The 15,067-nt window shown below is 35.9% G+C and overlaps 1 protein-coding gene across 14 annotated transcripts in view; it reads left to right on the top strand.

Annotated features, from left to right (window-relative positions):
* Window positions 1-15,067, top strand: part of NEB (nebulin) — a 206,310-nt gene that overhangs the window by 66,854 nt on the left and 124,389 nt on the right. For all 14 annotated transcript variants that reach the window (XM_063098291.1, XM_063098282.1, XM_063098237.1 and 11 more), the window contains exons 49-62: window positions 217-528; window positions 656-862; window positions 1,305-1,409; window positions 2,417-2,524; window positions 5,145-5,456; window positions 5,776-5,979; window positions 9,343-9,447; window positions 10,659-10,766; window positions 11,111-11,422; window positions 11,866-12,069; window positions 12,350-12,454; window positions 12,541-12,648; window positions 13,798-14,109; window positions 14,573-14,776. In XM_063098291.1, the coding sequence (XP_062954361.1) occupies window positions 217-528; window positions 656-862; window positions 1,305-1,409; window positions 2,417-2,524; window positions 5,145-5,456; window positions 5,776-5,979; window positions 9,343-9,447; window positions 10,659-10,766; window positions 11,111-11,422; window positions 11,866-12,069; window positions 12,350-12,454; window positions 12,541-12,648; window positions 13,798-14,109; window positions 14,573-14,776 (2,706 nt within the window). The remainder of the gene's footprint in view (window positions 1-216; window positions 529-655; window positions 863-1,304; window positions 1,410-2,416; window positions 2,525-5,144; window positions 5,457-5,775; window positions 5,980-9,342; window positions 9,448-10,658; window positions 10,767-11,110; window positions 11,423-11,865; window positions 12,070-12,349; window positions 12,455-12,540; window positions 12,649-13,797; window positions 14,110-14,572; window positions 14,777-15,067) is intronic.

The raw sequence follows: 15,067 nt of genomic DNA, 5'->3' as shown, positions 1-15,067 counted from the left end.
ACTCATCTATAAAATGGGGCAGTAATAAGACATTTGCTCTCTACCTCACAAGATTTAGTCATGAGTATCAAGTTACACAGATAAAGGTGGAAAACATGTTTTGTGAACTGTAGGGCTCTCTACAAGTATCGTTTTTATGACAAACAGAATATTGACACTAGAATGATTTTTAGTCAAGGGAATTACTCTGTAAACATATTAATATTTTCTCCACAGTATAAATACAAGTACAATTATGAAAAGCAGAAGGGAAGAATGGTTGGTTTCCGCAGTCTTGAGGATGATCCCAAGTTAGTTCATTCCATGCAAGTGGCTAAGATGCAATCTGATCGGGAGTACAAGAAAAACTATGAGAAGACAAAGACCAGCTACCACACCCCTGCCGACATGCTCAGTGTCACAGCCGCCAAGGATGCCCAAGCCAACATCACCAACACTAACTACAAACACCTGATTCACAAGTACATCCTCCTTCCAGATGCAATGAACATTGAGCTGAGCAGGAACATGGGACACATACAGAGCGATGTAAGCCTCTCCTCTTTCTGGGTGATGGTCAGGCTCCTAGCATGGGAAGGGAGGTCACAGTCTTATGTGCCATGCTTTTGTGTCTAAATTGATAAGGTAAAGTAGAATTTGCTTCTTCTCTGTATAGAACGAATATAAGCAGGACTACAATGAATGGTACAAAGGGCTTGGCTGGAGTCCAGCTGGTTCCCTGGAAGTTGAAAAGGCCAAGAAAGCAACTGAGTATGCCAGTGATCAGAAATACCGCCAGCACCCTAGCAACTTCCAGTTTAAGAAGCTGACTGATTCCATGGACATGGTGCTTGCCAAGCAGAATGCTCTTACCATGAACAAGGTAGAGAGAACACTTGCCCTTCCACACAGCTCCCAAGAGAGGAAAGGCTAGCAGGCCCGGGTTCTTGCCTGGGAAATTTAATTCAGGTTTACCACTCCTAGGCAGTGGTAAATGTTTCCAGAGCATTCTTCTATGCCATTTCCTTCTGCCACCTCTTATTTGTTCTTCCTTCACCCTTCTAGTTGAGTTAGAAATTACTTATATTTTTAATTGTTATGTCTTACATACTTCCAATCCGTTATAGAAGACACAAAATATTTTAAAGATTATTTTTTTGAAATCTGAGTTTGTTTTTAGGGTTTTTTTCTGAATCACATGCTACTTTTGTTACTATTTACTGCTTCAAAATGAATGCATTCAAGTACTCTGCGTCTATATTTTCTTTCCTATTTGTCTTAAACAGTTGTTCAAATTTCAAATGTCTTTTTTCCCCATTTCCTAGCATTTATACACCATTGATTGGAATAAAGATAAGACCAAGGTTCATGTGATGCCTGATACACCAGATATTTTACAAGCCAAGCAGAATCAAACACTATATAGTCAGGTAAAGTTGCATAAAATTTGCTTTTAAGTTTAGTCTTGAAAGATATTAAACTTATAAAATGGTATAATAAATAACTGATGTAAATGCTGAAGCAATGGAAGTGAATGACTCAGACAGGTTAGTCTAGGGATGTCCCAAAATGTAGTGGTAAAGCAACAGCTTCAACTACAACTGTCCACTCCAACAGAACTGCATCTGTTTTGTTTATCTCTGTGCTCATTGTGCCTGGTACAAAGTAAGAAATCATTAAACAATTGTTGAAAGAAAAAATTTTATAAAACAAAAAGAATTGCTTCCGACTGGTATGAGTTTTTAATTTTCCATTTATAAGTTATATGAGATTGGGCAAATCACCTACCTGTCAAAACCTCAGTTTCCTCATTTCCAAAATTTGGGCCATATGATATTGAATTGCCTTTGATGTTGAATTGCCATGAAGACCAATTCCATGTAAGGCTCTCAGCACCATGCCTGGCATGTAGAAAGTACTGGATGACTCAGCTATTCTTACTATTACCCAGCTTTAACACACATAGATTCATTCAATGAATTTGACTCAGAAAGGTTAATTCACTTACTGCAATTTACAAAAGGCATTTTATCATCTATTACTTTTATTAGATAATTAAAATTCTGTGACCTGATTTTTTGTTACCAATTATGTTAATATCTGTATTCAAAATAGTGAGACCAGACTGTACTTAACAGCAGAGAGAAAGGTATCTGATATACCTGATATGATCATATTGATTCTAAACAGTAAAGGTCATGCTCAAATATACCACCAGGGAATCTCAGAGACAGAAAAAATGAAGCCAGATCATGTGACATTATCAGTGCCTTTTCTACTCCAATAAACATCCTGTTTGGGCTTTATGCATATCTTTAAAGATAAGGTAGACGATGTTAGAATCTCATATTCACTCTCAAGATAATCTTTTACTTAATAATTTGTTGAGATTTTTAATATAGAGAGAGCAATGCTAAAGGATTTCTTTAATTTTCAGAAATTCTATAAACTTGGTTGGGAAGAAGCTTTGAAGAAAGGCTATGATCTCCCAGTTGATGCAATTTCTGTACAGCAGGCCAAAGCCTCAACAGAGATTGCCAGTGATGTAAGTACTAGTCTGACTTCCGTAAGGATAAATTTTTATCTGAACCAGGTAACTTAATGTGGGTAACTATTTTTATAGATAAGCTTTACCTTTCAAAAGGTAATGTTGTACCCTTTATCCTCTCCTACTCTTCGTTGATCCAGAACTTACTCTTCTTTCTTATTGTTCAAATGGTTGAAAGGGGCTTTCTGAATAAAGGTTGGACCAGAGGGACCTCTCAGATCCATTGCACTAAGGTGCTCTGTTTTGAGATGTTACAAACAAACTAGAGATTTCAGTTTTTCCCTACTTTGCCTGAAAATAATTTTCCTGTTTTCCACTTGTCTATTTTAGACAAATTCAAAGGGCTAGATAATAAATCAACCTCAACAACCTTATGTTGATAGGTTTTACATGCACATACTTAAAAATTAGCTGGCACTTATTTTTATTTAGCCCATCCTTACACTCACATAATTATAATAAATCAGCTTGAGGCATAGAAAATCCTGGAAGGCTCAGGAATTTAGGTTTAAAATCCAGAGGGTTTAAGTCCACTTTCTGCTGAGTATCAGGTCCAAAGTTCATAGAAAAAGGATACTTGCTTTCCAAAAGATAGCTTTTACTTATGATCAGAAAGGGTAGTAAATCTGAGGAACAAACTAGATATAGTCCCCATTGGTTGATTAAATCTTTACAAATATTTTACTTAACTTTCTGCATATAGACGAACATGTAATTTTGCTAATCCCCAAAATTAACCACCAAAAAATCCAGAGAATCTTGGTTATAGAGAATCAATTACCAGAATTTCACAGGGAAGCACAACCTCTTAATCAAAATCTTTAAAACAAAACAAAGATTTGGTTCAAAATGCAGGTTGTAGTACAAAGTGAAGAAAAAAAAGAATAAAGACAGACTCTAAATAAATAAATTCTATTATAAGGGAAGATTCTATCCAATTCAATTAGTTTGTGGCACTCCAGATAATGCTATAAAATTAATTAGATGATTATTATTACTCACTTTCCAGCTTAGAGGTCAATACTTCATTAAAATGAATTGATGTGATATTGAACCTAAAGCAATAATGATGCTTGAATGTTCCCCAGAGAGTAAACTCTTTTTTCGTTTAATGTCATATGGTAAAGATATTTAAGAATTGTAGAAATAGCATCAATAATTTGCTAACAGCCCAACACTTAATAGTACCTAGTTTCTTTTCATGTGAACTTATTAGTTAGAACCTTTAGAAATCTTACTCTAAAATTAAATGTAAGTGGACTTTCCCATCATTGTAGAGATTGTATCTCTTCTCAGTTTCAAGTGGTTGTTTCTATAAAATTTCAGAAAATTAGAGCTATATTTTATGAGTACTTAATTTAGTAAATTAGAATCATAGACTTTAGAGTTAGAAGATAACATAAAGTTTATTTAATCCAGTCTCCTGCTCGACTTCCTACCTTCTATCTCCAACATTCTGTGGATACTTACACATGTAAGAATTTTGGTGTCCTTCAGGGCAGTTCATTTCCCTGCTGGAGCATCTCCAATTGTCATTACATACTTCTTTATTTCAATCTGATTATTTTACCAGCCAGCTCTAGGTTTCTGTTCTAGAACACCACAAAGTAGCTTATTTACTCTTCCACTTCATATCTCTTCAAACATTTCAAGTTTCTTATTTGTTCTCCTCTGAATTTAGTTTCATAAATTCTTCAGTCTTCTGATCATTCTGTTGTGATTTATCCTGTTTTTTCAAAACTCCTCTCAGAACAGAGTACCTTGAAATTTAATGGTTTTGTTTTTTTTTTCTTGATACAGGAAGTCAGGCCAGAGTAAATAAGCTTTTGACTTGTCTTTATCTGTGCCCCAAACAGAATATATGCCACTATTTTTTATAAGCAATTTTGTAGAACGCTCTGTTGAGGTTCCAATCAACTTAAACCCCTGAGTGTTTTTGTATACTTAACCATGGAGCTGGGTATCCCGAGAGAGTAAAATCTACTTCTGTGAGGTGTAATAAGTATTCAGCATCTAATATCAAGTAATTTATATTGTTACATTCATCATTATTATCACTGTTATTGTCACCACATACTAATTTAATTCTTCCTAATTAAATCTAAATACTAGGTTCTACTTTTACTCTTTTAAATTTATATAGTTCATTTTGATACATTTGGTGATATGTTGAGCTGTTGTGGAATTTTCTTTTTAATCTAACATAGTTAGCTGTTTTTAGCCACCTGCACATGCAAGAATGTGGATCCCACACAGGACAAAGTTATGTGACACAACCATACGGCAAACCCCTGAAAATCCTGCTATTTAATATATTAATCTACACTGTTGAGTTTGTTCACCAAGTCATATATCTGCCTATTTTTTCTTCCATTCAGCTCATATTTTTTTCATGAGGATATCACAGTAGCTTTATTAAATGCTACCCTAAAGTTAGCATGCACAATGTCTAGCACAACCAAGCATATATTTTTGCCTCTAGTTGGAATTAATTTCTCATAATCTCTCTTGATACTCAACTATATCTCTATGGAAGCCTCCACTTAAACAAAGCAAACTGAGCTCAACTTGGCCTTTGTTTATGTTAGTAAAAGAACTGTGCTTCTTCTGATTTCAGTTTAAATACAAACAAGGCTACCAAAAGCAACTTGGCCACCATATTGGATTCCGGAGTGTACAAGATGACCCAAAGCTTGTGTTGTCCATGAATGTAGCCAAAATGCAGAGTGAAAGAGAATATAAGAAGGACTTCGAGAAGTGGAAAACCAAGTTCAGCAGCCCAGTGGACATGTTGGGAGTGGTACTGGCTAAGAAATGTCAGGCTTTGGTTAGTGATGTGGACTACAAGAACTATTTACATCAATGGACATGTCTGCCTGATCAGAATGATGTTATTCATGCCAAAAAAGCTTATGAACTACAAAGTGAGGTCAGTTTCTATTAAATCCAATAGTTTATATATTACTTCATGTTTTTGGTTCTGTTTTGTTTTCAGCAGCTGGTCGGTACAGGGATCTGAACCCTTGACCTTGGTATTATAACTCCACGCTCTGAAGAATGGAGCTAACTAGCCAGCCCTACTACTGCATATTTCATATGAGTAGCCATTTAGTTTCAAAGAAGCAGAAACTAGAAAGTTGAATTAGTATTGAAAATCTAAAACACATCTATTTGCAATGCATAGAATCACTTGAGTCAAGGGTCCCAGTGAAGATGGAATTTTGATGGTTTGTATTGTCTTTTTGCAGAATATTTATAAGTCTGACCTTGAGTGGCTGAAAGGGATAGGATGGAGTCCTCTTGGTTCTTTGGAGGCAGAAAAGAACAAGCGGTCTTCAGAAATCATCAGTGAGAAGAAATATCGTCAGCCTCCAGACAAAAACAAGTTCACCAGCATTCCCGATGCCATGGACATAGTTCTGGCAAAGACAAATGCCAAAAATAGGAGTGATGTGAGTAACTCTTTGAAAATAAATAAAATGATTATAGTGCCTGCTACCTGGTAGTTGCTTTATAGCATTTGCTTAATAAATGAGTAGTATTGCAAAACATTGCATCACACAGCACAACATAATGTTTTGTATTGGGTTTCTTTCTTTAATTAGCAACCACCCTACAATGAATCCTGTAAAAATGGGTTAGTATTGATTTTTGTCACCCGAAGGTTATTATTTATCTTAGTTAACCAGAATGTAATGTGAAAATAAGTGAACATACTTTTTTTTTTTCTTTGAAACTTGAGTGCATTGAAGGCCAGATTTTTTGTTGGGGTAGAGTGTATGAGGGGGAAGGATTCTGAGTACCTTACACAGGCATAGTGAGCATGTTACAGAGAGTATATTTTCTGCCAAATGATTACAATGCATTTAGTTTTGTTGAATCAAGATAAATTAATAATTCTATGTCATAGTAAATAAGTATATATTCCATCTTGAATTTATTTTCTCCTCCAGCACTGACACTAGTGTCTGACACATAATAGGTGCTCCATAAATATTTATTGAATAAAACAAATGAAAGAGATCAGAGTAGAGCAGAGAAGATAAAGATTAATCATTATTACTCAGCTAAAAGCCTAACCCTGAACATTATAGAAAGTTTAAGTATGTGCACTGAAATTCTGGAAGGGGTAAGATAGTTTAAATAGATAATAATAACCATCTGAGTCTTAGGAGGATCTAAATATATATACATATATACATACACTCAATATATAATCTGCTATATATTTCACACATATAGTATATGTTTTTATGTAATATGTACATAAGTTCATAATCAGATTAGAATAGCATTCATAAATTGTAGCTCCTCTTTCTGGCCAACACCTCATAGACTTTTTGCAATTTTGATTTCCAAAACTTATAGTAAATGCTGACCTGTCAGCTTTATTATGAATGTATAAATACTCATTTATTCCTTTTTTGTTTTTATGATGGCAGTTTGAATCCAACAAACTGATGAATAAAGCAACAAATTTATGCAAAATATTTTCCCCTTTTTGGAATCCAAGTTTCTTTTCTCTCCATAAAACAGGAGAGAAAAAGCTCTGAACTCATAAGGCAACCAAGAGAGAATGCCGGATCATAAAATTTATCAACATAAATGTTCCAGGACAGAACTCCCCAGCGATGTGCCCGAGTTACAGAAAGGCTGAAATACTGATCCTCTCAGTCCTCAGGACAGCCAGGCAGAGCCTGGGCCAGCTGGGGTCCTTGAGCTGCTGTCTCACCTCTTGAATAGACCTTTGCATCTATCTCAGTATTAACTATATTAGCATTTTCTTTGTGTTCCATGGGATGAAAGTGGCACACGCCATTGAAAAAATGGTCTAGCTTAGTGCTTCTTAACCAGGGACAGTTTTGTCCCACAGGGAATATTTGGCAACATCTAGAAACATTTTTGGTTGGCACAACTTGGGGGTGGCTTGCTACTGGCATCTAGTGGGTAGAAGCCCGGGATGCTACTAAACATCTCACAATGCACAGGACAGCTCCCCACAGCAAAGAATCATCCAGTATGTGTTGCCAACAGTGCGGAGTTTGAGAAACTCTGATCTTACTTAATCAGAAAGGTTAGTACAGAACTGGGATAAATGTGCGTGGAAATTAACAAACCTTGCTTTGTTTTGGCCCTGATGGTCTTAATTGGCATCTCTGGGTTATGTACACTTCAGTAAGCATGTTCAGGAAGCAGAAAAGTGCAGCCCCACAACTCCACATACCTCACATTCTATGCCTTAAGGGAAATTGACAAATTCCAAGAAGCTAATGAGACTTTAAAATTTTTTATGTTGAAATAATTTCAGACATACAGAAAAGTTGCAAAAATACTAAAAATTTTATATATGTGTAGTGTATATAAATAGATGTGTGTGTGTGTATGGATATGTGTGTGTATATATATATATATATATACATATGTCTTCACCCAGTTTTCCCAAATGTTAACATCTTACCACATTTGCTTTCTTTCTCTCTTTCATCTCCCTCTCTTTTTTTCTCATATATGTAAGTTGCTTCATTATGCCCCTCTACCCCTAAATATTTCAGTATACATTTCCTAAAAATAAAAACATTACCTTACATAACCACAGTGCAACTACCAAAATCATGAAATTAATGTTGACACAATACTAATCTACAGAATTTATTCAGTTTTACCACCAGTATCCTTCATAGCAAAAGAAAAAATTTCCCTGCTCCTGGATCCACACTAAGACCACACATTGCATTTACTTCCCATGTCTTTAGTCTCCTTTATTCTGAACTGGTTTCTGACTATTTCTTTGTCTTCCAAGTCCTTGACACTTGTGAAGAGTCTAGGCCAGTTATTTTGCAGAATCTCCCTCAATTTGGGTTTTCTGGTGTGTCCTCATGATTAGATGCAGGTTTTGTCTTTTCAGCAAGAGATCATACATTGTGTCCTTCTCCATACCTTGTATCAGGAGGCACAAGATATCAATTTGTCCCATTACTGATCATTTTAACTTTGATCACTTGATTAAAGTGGTATTGCCGCCATGTTCCTCCAATGTCAAGTTACCACTGTATCCTTTGTAGTTGATAAGCAACATGTGGGGAGATTTTTTGACAGTGTGTAAATATCTTGTTTTTCATCAGACTTTTACACCCTACTTTTAGTAAATCAATAATATTTTTGTTTGGGTCCCCTTGTCTTCTGTTGGTGACAGACATAAGGTTGTCTCTGGGACATCCAAGAGAATTTGACAAATTCACAAACAAAATCCTTTTGGGAATCTAGTCCTCTAATATAATTATGAAGAATAACTACAAATAATAACCTACATAGGAAATGAGACTCCCTAATTTCTAGGCATACTTTGAATAAGTCATGTTTTGGGAAGGTGAAGCCTACCTCCCAGTTAAATACTAAGGGGGAATTTTACACCCCAGAAGATGGAGAACTCTGTTCCATTTGATAGTACTGGCAAAGGTTCTAATTATTGAAAGAATGATCTGTAACTATGAAAAGGTGATGCTGGGCTGGCCAGTTAGCTCAGTTGGTTAGAGTGCAGTGTAATCCCAAGGTCACAGGTTTGGATCCCCTTACCAGCCAGCCGTCAAAGGAAAAAAAAAAAAGTTAAAAAGGGTGATACACAGTCCATATTTTGAAAGGCAATTATGTCCTAGATAAGTCAAGAAATACTGCGTCTATTTTTTGCTTATGTTGTCTGCTTATGTTATCACTTATCATGTTTAATTCAGATGAATTCAGTAATTCTGTTTGAAGTCAACTATGTCATTCACTAATATAACAATACCACTGAAAAAAAATCCTATTTCTCATTTTAGAGACTTTATAGAGAAGCTTGGGACAAGGACAAGACTCAAATCCATATCATGCCTGATACACCTGACATTATTCTGGCTAAAGCAAACTTAATCAATATAAGTGATGTAAGTTTCCAAATATAGCATGTGTCTTCAGAAAGCTCATTTTTATTGCTTCTAAGTCAGTGAAGATGTTTGAAAATTCTTTTGAATCTCTGAATCATTTTAATTAATAAACTACATGTGATTTAGATACTTTATTTAGAGGCTTTTGGATTAGACATCAAAATGTTGGCCCTCCCTATCTCAGGCAGAATTGGGAGTCTGTATTCTCTGTTCCATATGGTCCATTATTACACATATCATCATAATGTAATGGTTTATTTCACTCTTTCCTATGTGAACAGGTGCTTCTTGAAGCAGAGAATTCTTATTGGATCTGCAGTTCTTACCTAGTATCATGCCTGACACACTGTAAATACTCAATGAAATTTTGAATGAGTGAGCATAAGAAATCTATGTGGGAGAATTTCATTTTATTTTTTTTTGTCATTATAGCATAATCTACTGAAATTTATGGATGTAAAAATTAATATTTTAAAAACAAATTCTAAACTCTAATAGAATAACTTTAACAATAAAGAATGTATTAGAGTAATGCCACAAAGGTCTAAAATATAAACACAAGTCCAAGATCAACAGGAGTGTTAAACAAGCAGGTTTCTGGATAAAAGTGCACTTAATCATATTCTCAATTATTTAATTATGCCACAAATCTAAACAAATTATTTCACTTAAGCTTTTTAAATTCAACATTTAAACTTTCTTCAAAAATTCTTAAATTTTTTAAATTATGAGGGACTCTGTATCTTACCTACTGATGTGGATTCTACTTTGGACATCCTATGTTGTGAGAAAGACGCTATCTCACAATGCATTAGCTGCATGGAAGAGATATCCTCTTAAGCATGATTTTCCTCCTCTAGAGTAGTAGATGGAAAGGCATTGCTCTTTTCTAACAAAAACTTCTAATGAAACCCTCAGCATTAATTGGAAAATAGCACTTAAATAATTTTTCATTTTATTTCCCTATTGACACTCCTGCCTGATTCTCGTAAGTATTTAGAAAGAGCTGACATTCAATTTTGTTGATCTAAGTAATTAAAGAGCTTTAAAGTTCATTAGCAATCAATGGGCATAATTTCCAATTACAGTTGAGTATGCTAGAGCATAGAAACTACTCTCATGGACTCAAAATATTTAGCACATTGGATTCATTATTCTTCAGCTGTTTAAAAAGAGCAGTTTTTCTCAAAGTGATCTTCGTTTCTTAACAGAAACTCTACCGAATGGGTTATGAGGAGCTGAAGAAAAAAGGTTACGATCTTCCTGTTGATGCCATACCAATTAAAGCAGCAAAAGCCTCCAGGGAAATAGCCAGTGAGGTGAGACTTCATCCCCTGTTGATACTAATTTGATTGCAGTTTACCTCTTCAAAGCAGTCTCAATTTAATCTAAAATTGCATGATATCTTCCGAGGGGTAACAAACTGAAACAGAGTGAAACGACCCCAGACATGGGGTGTAGGATGAGGATGAGATCAAGGATGCATTTATTATGTATCGAATTTGTAGCCAAATTTAGCCTTTAATCTTTTCTATCAAAAAATTGAGATCTGTGACTTTCTAGGCTTGGTAAAATATTTAGAGTTAATGTTCTTTCTAATTTGCCACAAAGATGGCAACATAAGTGAATTTTTAAAAGAATGATACACATTTTTTTTCTTTAGTACAAGTACAAAGAAGGCTTTCGCAAGCAACTTGGCCACCACATTGGAGCCCGGGACATTAAGGACGACCCCAAGATGATGTGGTCCATGCATGTGGCCAAGATCCAGAGTGACAGAGAATACAAGAAGGACTTTGAGAAATGGAAGACCAAGTTCAGCAGCCCAGTGGACATGCTGGGGGTGGTGCTGGCCAAGAAGTGCCAGACCTTAGTCAGTGACATAGACTACAAGAACTACCTGCACCAGTGGACGTGTCTGCCCGACCAGAGTGACGTCATCCACGCTCGGCAGGCCTATGACCTCCAGAGCGACGTGAGTCTAAGGTTTTCCTTTGGCCAACAAAATACTGTATCTGCTTTCCTAAGTATCAAAGTTCCCCTAAAGTGAGGGGAATTGAGTTTACACAACTGAGTTTTCCTTCCCTGGATTAAGGCCAAGCTCTATCCAGTCACCCACACATCTGGAGGCACCATTATTCCACAAAGACAGAACCAGCAAAGCCCCCATTGCTTTGGTGGAAGCCTCTAGACTGTTGATCTAGGCAATTGAAGAATTGATCCATTTTCTATAAGCTTCTGTTTAAAATGTTTTTGAAAATATGCTTCTGCTCCACGTATTGTTGATTTATAATCTATACAAAATTTTAAAATTAACCAAGAATTCAAACATTAAAATATATAACATATATTATTATAAACTTCCATTTCTTCAGAGGTATATGCTTACATTTAGGGATTTGTCACTTGCAATTTCAGAATTTGTACAAGGCTGATCTTCAGTGGCTAAGAGGCATTGGCTGGATGCCCAGTGGGTCTCTTGAGGACGAGAAGAACAAAAGAGCAACCCAGATTTTGAGTGACCACATTTACCGTCAGCACCCAGATAATTTCAAGTTTTCCAGCCTTATGGACTCCATACCAATGGTTCTGGCAAAAAACAATGCTATTACCATGAACCATGTAAGTCTTTTCTTTGCTTCAGGGAGGTATTAATTTTTTTTTTTGTTTGAGCAAACACTGAGATCTTTTTCTATAAAAGAAATTTCATGTTCTGTTCTTTTACTTGATATTAAGGTAATTTTTAAGTAAGAGTTAAGCTTCTTACTGACATGAGACGTGTAGACTTGAAAGTGTCACAAATACCAACTCATAGAGTCTCTTTATTCTCATTAAGAATCAGGCTATTTGCATGTTTATTCATTACTGGTCTGTTCTAGCCATGTCTTTTTGTTTGTTTTAGCGCCTCTATACAGAAGCTTGGGATAAAGATAAAACCAGTGTCCACATTATGCCAGACACCCCTGAGGTTTTACTAGCTAAACAAAACAAAATAAATTACAGTGAGGTAAGCATTATACTCATAGTGCATGATATATTTTCCCGACAACGTATTTTATAAATCAAATTTATGATTGTTGATGTCTCTTTCAGAAACTATATAAACTTGGTCTAGAAGAAGCCAAGAAGAAAGGCTATGATATGCGGTTAGATGCTATTCCTATCCAGGCAGCCAAGGCCTCCAGAGATATTGCAAGTGAAGTAAGTCCAGCTGAAATGTTCTTGGCTTTGGCTCTGGCTCAAAGATTTCTTTCTCCCTCCTGGATTTATAGTAAAGCAAGTAAACTATGAAGTTGAAGCTGTTGCTAACAGTTTATTTTTTCCGTAAATAATTTAAAATAATGGGAATACAATTCTCAACACAAAGGTTAAATTCTAGCTATGCTTGTGTCAGTAGCAACATGTATTTCAAAATATGTTTATTTTCTGCTGAATAAAAGCCCTGGATGTGTGTCTATACCTGAGATAACATTTTTTTGGCTTTTTTACATGACATATTTCTTATACACAATTCAGTTCATTGTAAGATTCCTTCAAAACCCAACCAACAGACTGAGTGAATAGGATACATTATTCAAAGTCCAACTATCCATGTGGACCATATATTTGTCTCCGCATCCAGTGATTGGCTGCAGATATTTATTTTCTTTAAAAGGTGGATTTGCTCACATTTCTGTACATCTTTACCCTTCTATTTATTTTATCCATGAAGTCAAAAAATATATTTTTTCCTTTATTTCCAAAATATGGGAAGTAATAATCATAATTTAAAACAAATGCCCAACAACCAGAAAAGGCTTAAATGTATTAATATATACCCATATAATGAAATACCTGCTGCCATTAAAAATCATGTTTACATGATTACATTGTATGATGTTGAATATACTAATTATTCTGATTTGAGCATCGTGTATTGCACACAGGTATTGATATTCAACTCTGTACCCCACAGATATGTTCAATCAACTATGTTACAATTAAAAAAATCATGTTTATAAAGAATATTTAATGACACAAAAAAATGCTCACATGATAACTGAGTGAGCAGGCATAAACCCTTATGCAGTATAACTCCTATTCTAGTTTTATTCTCTCTCTTTCACACACATATGTACTACAAAAAGTTATCTCTGAGTGGTAGAATCATGTGTTAATATTTGCTACCTTTTTTTGATATATATACATTTCATTTATTTTCTAAATGGTTTACAAGATGCAGGTATTATGTATTATTTATATATTCAGAGGGAAATCATTATTTTTTAATGAATAGGAAAATTTAGGTGTAGTAAATTGCTTTTTACTAAAAGTTAAAACAGCTGATTAACAGTCTTTTTCTTCTTCTAGTTCAAGTATAAAGAAGGCTATCGAAAGCAGCTTGGCCACCACATTGGGGCCCGAGCTATCCGTGATGATCCCAAGATGATGTGGTCCATGCACGTGGCCAAGATCCAAAGTGACAGAGAGTACAAGAAGGACTTTGAGAAATGGAAGACCAAGTTCAGCAGCCCAGTGGACATGCTGGGGGTGGTGCTGGCCAAGAAGTGCCAGACCTTGGTCAGCGACATAGACTACAAGAACTACCTGCACGAGTGGACGTGTCTGCCCGACCAGAGTGACGTCATCCATGCTCGGCAGGCCTATGACCTCCAGAGTGACGTGAGTACTGAGCGCTGTGATGACACGGAAAGGTGGAGAATAAGTGAATTAACACCCTTTGTAGAAGGTAGCAATAGGTGGCACTAGCCTCACCAGCCCCCACAAGGGGGAAGTAGCTGCCTTCCTTCTTCATGAATTTTTTTTTTTTTTTTTTTTGTCTTTTCCGTGGCCGGCACTCAGCCAGTGAGTGCACCGGCCATTCCTATATAGGATCCGAACCCACGGCCGGGCGGGAGCGTCGCTGCGCTCCCAGCGCCGCGCCCTCCAGAGTGCGCCACAGGCTCGGCCTCTTCTTCATGAATGTCAATTTTTTAAGCCTCCAGACTAAATTGGAATATTGTCTAACACCCTGCCTGACCACCAAACTATATTTTCAAGATGTTTTTACTTGGTTTCATATTGTTTAGATGAAAATGCATTCCCAATGCAGGGATAAATGTTTATTGACTATGTGTGTCAACAGAATATTTACAAGTCAGATCTCCAATGGCTGAGAGGCATTGGCTGGGTGCCCATTGGCTCTTTGGAAGTGGAAAAATGCAAAAAGGCAACTGAAATTTTGAGTGATAAAATCTACCGCGAGCCTCCAGACAAATTCAAATTTACCAGTGTGACTGATTCTCTGGAACAAGTGTTGGCCAAAAATAATGCCATCACTATGAACAAGGTAAGGCTTCAAAATTCAGAGAACCAGGGTGGGACTCCTGAATTTGGGTCAAAGAAAAGGCAGAATCATTGAGAAAAGAAAGGAATACTCATAGAGCACTGAGCAACAAAAGACATCTATGTGTCTGCCTATATCTATCTATCTATCTACCTATCTGTCTGTGCACCATCTATCTGATATAGGTCATTTATATTTTAATATTTACTTTGGTTATATTTTGATAAAATGGCATATTTGTGTGAAAGAATAATCTTTGTGTAAAAGATAGTTATTCTCACTTTCCTTTTAATT

This window comes from Cynocephalus volans, chromosome 1 (genome assembly GCF_027409185.1).
Source record: "Cynocephalus volans isolate mCynVol1 chromosome 1, mCynVol1.pri, whole genome shotgun sequence".
NCBI classification, from domain to species: Eukaryota; Metazoa; Chordata; class Mammalia; order Dermoptera; family Cynocephalidae; genus Cynocephalus; species Cynocephalus volans.
Note: the sequence above shows the minus strand (reverse complement) of the source record. Positions and strands in the feature narration are given on the sequence as shown.